Source organism: Lycium barbarum, chromosome 4 (assembly GCF_019175385.1).
Source record: "Lycium barbarum isolate Lr01 chromosome 4, ASM1917538v2, whole genome shotgun sequence".
In the NCBI taxonomy this organism is placed as follows: domain Eukaryota; kingdom Viridiplantae; phylum Streptophyta; class Magnoliopsida; order Solanales; family Solanaceae; genus Lycium; species Lycium barbarum.
The window spans coordinates 46,442,677-46,447,848 of record NC_083340.1 but is presented as its reverse complement, the minus strand read 5'-3'; the positions used below and the strand labels follow the sequence as shown (position 1 = coordinate 46,447,848).

At 40.7% G+C, this 5,172-nt stretch overlaps 1 protein-coding gene across 1 annotated transcript; it reads left to right on the top strand.

Annotated features, from left to right (window-relative positions):
* Window positions 1–3,544: 3,544 nt before the first annotated feature.
* LOC132637465 (uncharacterized) lies at window positions 3,545–4,512 on the top strand. The gene is made up of 2 exons (XM_060354545.1): window positions 3,545–3,640; window positions 4,216–4,512. Exons 1-2 carry the CDS (start codon window positions 3,545–3,547, stop codon window positions 4,510–4,512), a joined length of 393 nt encoding a protein of 130 aa, XP_060210528.1.
* The last annotated feature ends 660 nt before the right edge of the window (window positions 4,513–5,172 follow it).

Here is a 5,172-nt window from a genome sequence, read left to right as displayed (position 1 = left end):
TTACTAAGTTCATCTCAACATCACTTAGCCTTAATGAAAGCTTTGGATGAAGTCCAAGTGCCCGCCGGCACTACAAGTGAAACATTCGCTGAGATTGTAGGGTATGTTGTACGAGCGCATAGGCTATCATTTTCTGACGACGAATTACCAAGAGAGGGTAAGAACCACAACAAGGCCTTACAAATAACAGTCAAATGCCGCGACAAGATTATCCCTCAAGTGCTGATTGATGGAGAAGATGGGTTGAATGTATGCCCGTGACGACTTTGAAACCACTTGGATATGATGTTGGAAAAATCTGCCAAAGTCAAAAAAATGTAAAAGCTTATGATGGCGCAACTAGTGACCCAATTGGAGAAATAGAACTACATATACAAATGGGTCCCGCAGAGTTCGTGGTGGAGTTCGTCATATTAGAAATCAAAACAAGCTACAACTTATTATTGGGATGACTATGGTTGCACGCTGCTGGAGTCGTGGCATCTTCGTTGCACCAATCTCTCAAATTCATATAGGATGATCAGGAAGTCTTGATTCATGGTAAAGGAAGTATTCACTACTATCCGGACAATTCTTTACCGGTCATATAGAAGTCACCAGTTGGTACTAATTTCACACTATTAAATTAGCCATGATAGATCGCAGGGGAGATGATGAAGATATCCCTATGCCACCGGTCTACAAAATGGTTGCTACGACTATGATAAGAAGTGGGTTTGAGCCTGGGAAAGGTCTAGGAAGGAACTTACAAAGTGAGTATCAAAGATGGGAAATATCGATTTGGGGTTGGATACGAGTTGTGTGAGGCAGAAGAAGAAGAAGAAGAAGCAAAACATGGACCAAGTGGTCCTGTTGAAATGAGAAAGCCATTTCCTCCTCTATACTAGTCCTGCATCGCATGCCCATTGGCTCACGGTAATAAATATCTAGAATAGGGTATAAGGATGTTGTTTTGGGAAGAGGAATGCGCAGCCATCATTGAAGAATTCTTTGAAGCATTGGAGATTCATCATGCTGAGCCAGGAGAAATGTCGAGTGGATGGACTTCTACCCCGTTGTTCACCTTGCGGTAGAAAGAATGCTCACTTTCGGGGAAAATGGCAAAAGTCCGCTTTGAGGCTCGGCTTATTGTCCTTTCATGCTTTTACATGTCCTTATTACGTGTTGTTTAATAATGGAAATGGCTCGATGTTCCATTCCCAGTCAGGACCACAGTCTGTGTCGCTCTTTTAAAATTTCAATGAAAACGCCTCGCAGTTATAAGACAAAATTATTTTACTTTACCTATATAAATATATATTTATATAAATACATAATTAAGATTGCTTTTACAGGATTGATAACCGTGTTATTTTATTTTACAGTAATAATACATAGGCTACAAATAATGTCATGACATGCTACGAAACTAGTAAAAATGACGACGAACAAAACAACGATCAAGAAGATAGACGTCGAAGAGGAATATGAAAATAGACCAACACGAAACCTAGAGGAAACAGAGGTTGTTAATATAGGGAATGAGGAATTGATTCGGGAAACCAGAATAAGTGTACATTTGACAGAAACTGAGAAAGAAGGGTATTAGAGATTGTTGAAAGAGTATGAAGACGTTTTCGCCTGGTCATACGCCGATATGCTAGGTTTGAGTACGGATATTGTTGCCCATAGGTTGCTGATCCTAGAAGGATTTGCCCCGGTAAAATAGAAAATTAGGCAGCCTAAGCCTGATGTTATCATCCGAAATAAAAAAGAAGTAGAAAAACAGATTCACCGGGGAGTTGTGGAAGTGACACCATACCTGACATAGTTAGTGAACATAGTCCTGATACCAAAAAAAGATGGGAAAATAAGGATCTGTGTGGACTATCGTGATCTTAACCGCGCTAGCCCAAAGGATAATTTCCCACTCCCAAACATTCACATACTCATTGACAACTGCGCCAAGCATGAGGTTCAATCTTTTATGGATTTTTACGCAGGCTATCATCAGATACTGATGGATAAAGAAGATGCTCAAAAGACGGCATTCATCACACCATGGAGGGTATATCATTACCGGGTAATGCCTTTTGGGCTCAAGAATGCTAGCGCTAATTACATGAGGGCGATGACTACCATCTTTCATGATATGATGCATAGAGAGATTGAAGTATATGTGGACGACGTCGTCATCAAGTCCCGAGTGGGTGATGATCACCTTGAACATTTCAGAAAATTCTTCGACAGACTCCGCAAGTACGATTTGAAGTTGAATCATGCGAAATGCGCATTTGGGGTGCCCGCTGGGAAGTTGTTAGGATTCATAGTCAGTCGTCGGGGTATTGAGGTGGATCCCACAAAGATCAAAGCAATGCAGGAACTCCCACTACCAACGACAAAGAAAGAGGTCATGAGCTTCTTAGGCAGGTTCAATTACATTGGACGCTTCATCACTTAGTCCACAGTAATTGTAGAACCAATTCTTAAGCTCCTCAAGAAAGATGATCCGACTAAATTGATAGAAGATTGTCAGAAATCCTTCGACACAATCAAAAGATACTTGTCAAATTCACCCACTTTGGTCCCACCAAGGCCGGGAAGCCCTTTACTACTATACATGTTAATATTAGAAAATGCTTTTGGGTGCGTGTTGGCAAAAAATGACAAATTAGGCAAAGAGAGAACCATCTATTATATTAATAAAAAGTTCACACCCTGTGAATCCAGATATTCCTTAGTGGAAAAGACGTGTTGCGCTCTGACATAGGTGTCTCAGAAATTAAGACATTATATGGCTGCATACACGACTCATTTGATTTCAATAATGAACCCCCTAAGGTACATCTTTCGCCAACCTATGCCGATAGGGAAGCTGGCCAAATGGCAGATGCTATTGAGTGAGTTTGACATCCAATACGTTGCACAAAAAGAAGTTAAAGGGCAAGCATTAGCAGACTTGCTAGCAGGAAGTCCAGTGGATGACAACCCCATCCCTTTGTGGACTTACTTCCCGGATGAAGAAGTAATGACAATTGAAGGTGAAGAAAATGAAGATGAATTAGGCTAGATAGTATACTTTGATGGAGCTGTCAACTTTAAAGGATCAAGAATCGGAGCCGTCTTGGTTTCAGACTCAGGCCAATATTATCTAGTGGCCACCAAGTTGAACTTCAATCGTACCAATAACATGGTTCAATACGAGGCCTGCATCATGGGTCTTCATCTAGCCCTTGACATGGATGTATGAAACCTTCAGGTAATTGGCGATTCGAATTTGTTGATTCATCAGGTTCGAGGAGAATAGGCCACTAAAAATGAGAAGATCATACCGTATGTCGGACTTGTGCAAAGATTGGCAGATCGGTTCCAAGAGGTAAAGTTCAAACATATACCGAGGACCCAGAATGAGTTTGCTGATGCATTGGCAACAATAGCATCCATGATTCAGCATCCTGACAGTAGGTACATTGATCCAGTCAAAGTTGAAATCGGAGATCAAATGGCTCATTGTGCTTTTATAGAAGCAGAGATTGATGGAAAACCTTGGTACATTGACATTTAAATGTACTTGGAGAAAGGAAAGTGTCCTGAAAGAATCACCATCAATCAGAAGAAGACTATCAGGAAGTTAGCAAATGGTTTCTTCCCTAATAAGGATGTTCTGTACAAAAGAATCCCGGATCTGGGGTTGCTTAGATGTGTTGAATCCGTCGAAGCCACAAGATTGATTACATGCTGGAACCTGTAGGCCTCACATGAATGGGTTTGTGCTAGCGAAGAAAATCTTAAGAACAGGTTATTATTGGATGACCATGGAGAACGATTGTAGCAAATTCGTCCAGAAATGCCACAAATGTCAAATTCATGGAGACTTGATAAAGGTCCTTCCGACGGAACTAAATGCTATGACGTCGCCTTGGCCATTCGCCGCTTAGGGCATGGATGTCATAGGACCAATTGAGCTAGCTGCATCAAACAAACACCCCTTTATTTTGGTCGCCATAGACTACTTCACCAAGTGGGTGGAAGCAACATCTTATGCATCAGTAACAAAGAAAGTAGTCGCAGATTTTGTGTGCAACAACATCATATGCCGATTTGGCATCCCAGAATCAATCATTATAGACAATGGGGCTAATCTGAACAACCACCTGATGAAAGAGATATGTGCTCAATCCCAAATCACTTATCGGAATTCAATTGCATATTGACCACAAATGAATGAATCTGTAGAAGCCACCACAAAACCTCAAGAAGATTCTAAGAAAGATGATTGATAACTACAAATACTGGCATGAGCAATTGCCCTATGCATTACTGGGATATCGCATTACCACCAGGACTTCAACTGGGGCCACTCCGTACCTGTTGGTGTATGGCACTGAAGCAGTAATACCAGCCGAAGTAAAAATCCTTTCACTTCGAATCATACAAGAAGCTGAATTGGACAATGCAAAATGGATCTGCAAAAGGTATGAACAACTAGCTTTGATAGATGAAAAGCGAATGATTGCTGTTTGCCATGGTTAATTGTACCAATAAAGAATGGCGCAAGCTTTCAACAAGCATGTAAGAACTAGAGTGATTCAAATTGGGAATTGGTGCTCAAATGAATATTCCCAAATCAAGAAGAATACAAGGAAAGTTTGCACCAAACTGGAAAGGGCCCAATATGGTGTGAAAGGTACTATCAGGAGGAGCAGTGGTATTTGCTGAAATGGATAGTCAGGAGTTGCCAAGAGCAATAAATTCAGATGCCATCAAGAGATACTATGTGTGACGAAGAAGACGACTACGAAGATTCAGAGTTTTTATAGTTTATGTTGCTTTAACTGCATTTCCTTTGCTTGTAATTTTGCATTTTTCTTAGAAAAAATCAAATTCAAAATTATGTACGAACTACGTGAGGACCTGACTTCCTATACTTATAAGGGGATACATAGGCGCTTTTCCAAGCTCGGTCGCTTTAACCCCAAAATTCAAAATTATGTATTTTGAACTACGTTATGACCTGATTCAATACGTAGTCTCTCTTTTGAGTTCGATCACACCAAAAAATCTGAATATGTTTACCTCGAACTACGTTTTGACCTAATTCTTGAAACGGGATACGTAGGTACTCTCCCGAGCTCGGTCATTCCAAACAAAATTCCCAACGAACCCTAGGAAACCTCACAATTGATCTAGCAC

What these genes read in the sequence shown, in the direction of transcription:
- LOC132637465 (XM_060354545.1), top strand. Translation starts at nt 3,545, where the DNA reads ATGTACTTGGAGAAAGGAAAGTGTCCTGAAAGAATCACCATCAATCAG. An exon ending in GTTTCTTCCCTAATAAGGAT is followed by an intron (nt 3,641 to 4,215) that starts GTTCTGTACAAA and finishes ATGAATCTGTAG; the next exon opens with AAGCCACCACAAAACCTCAA.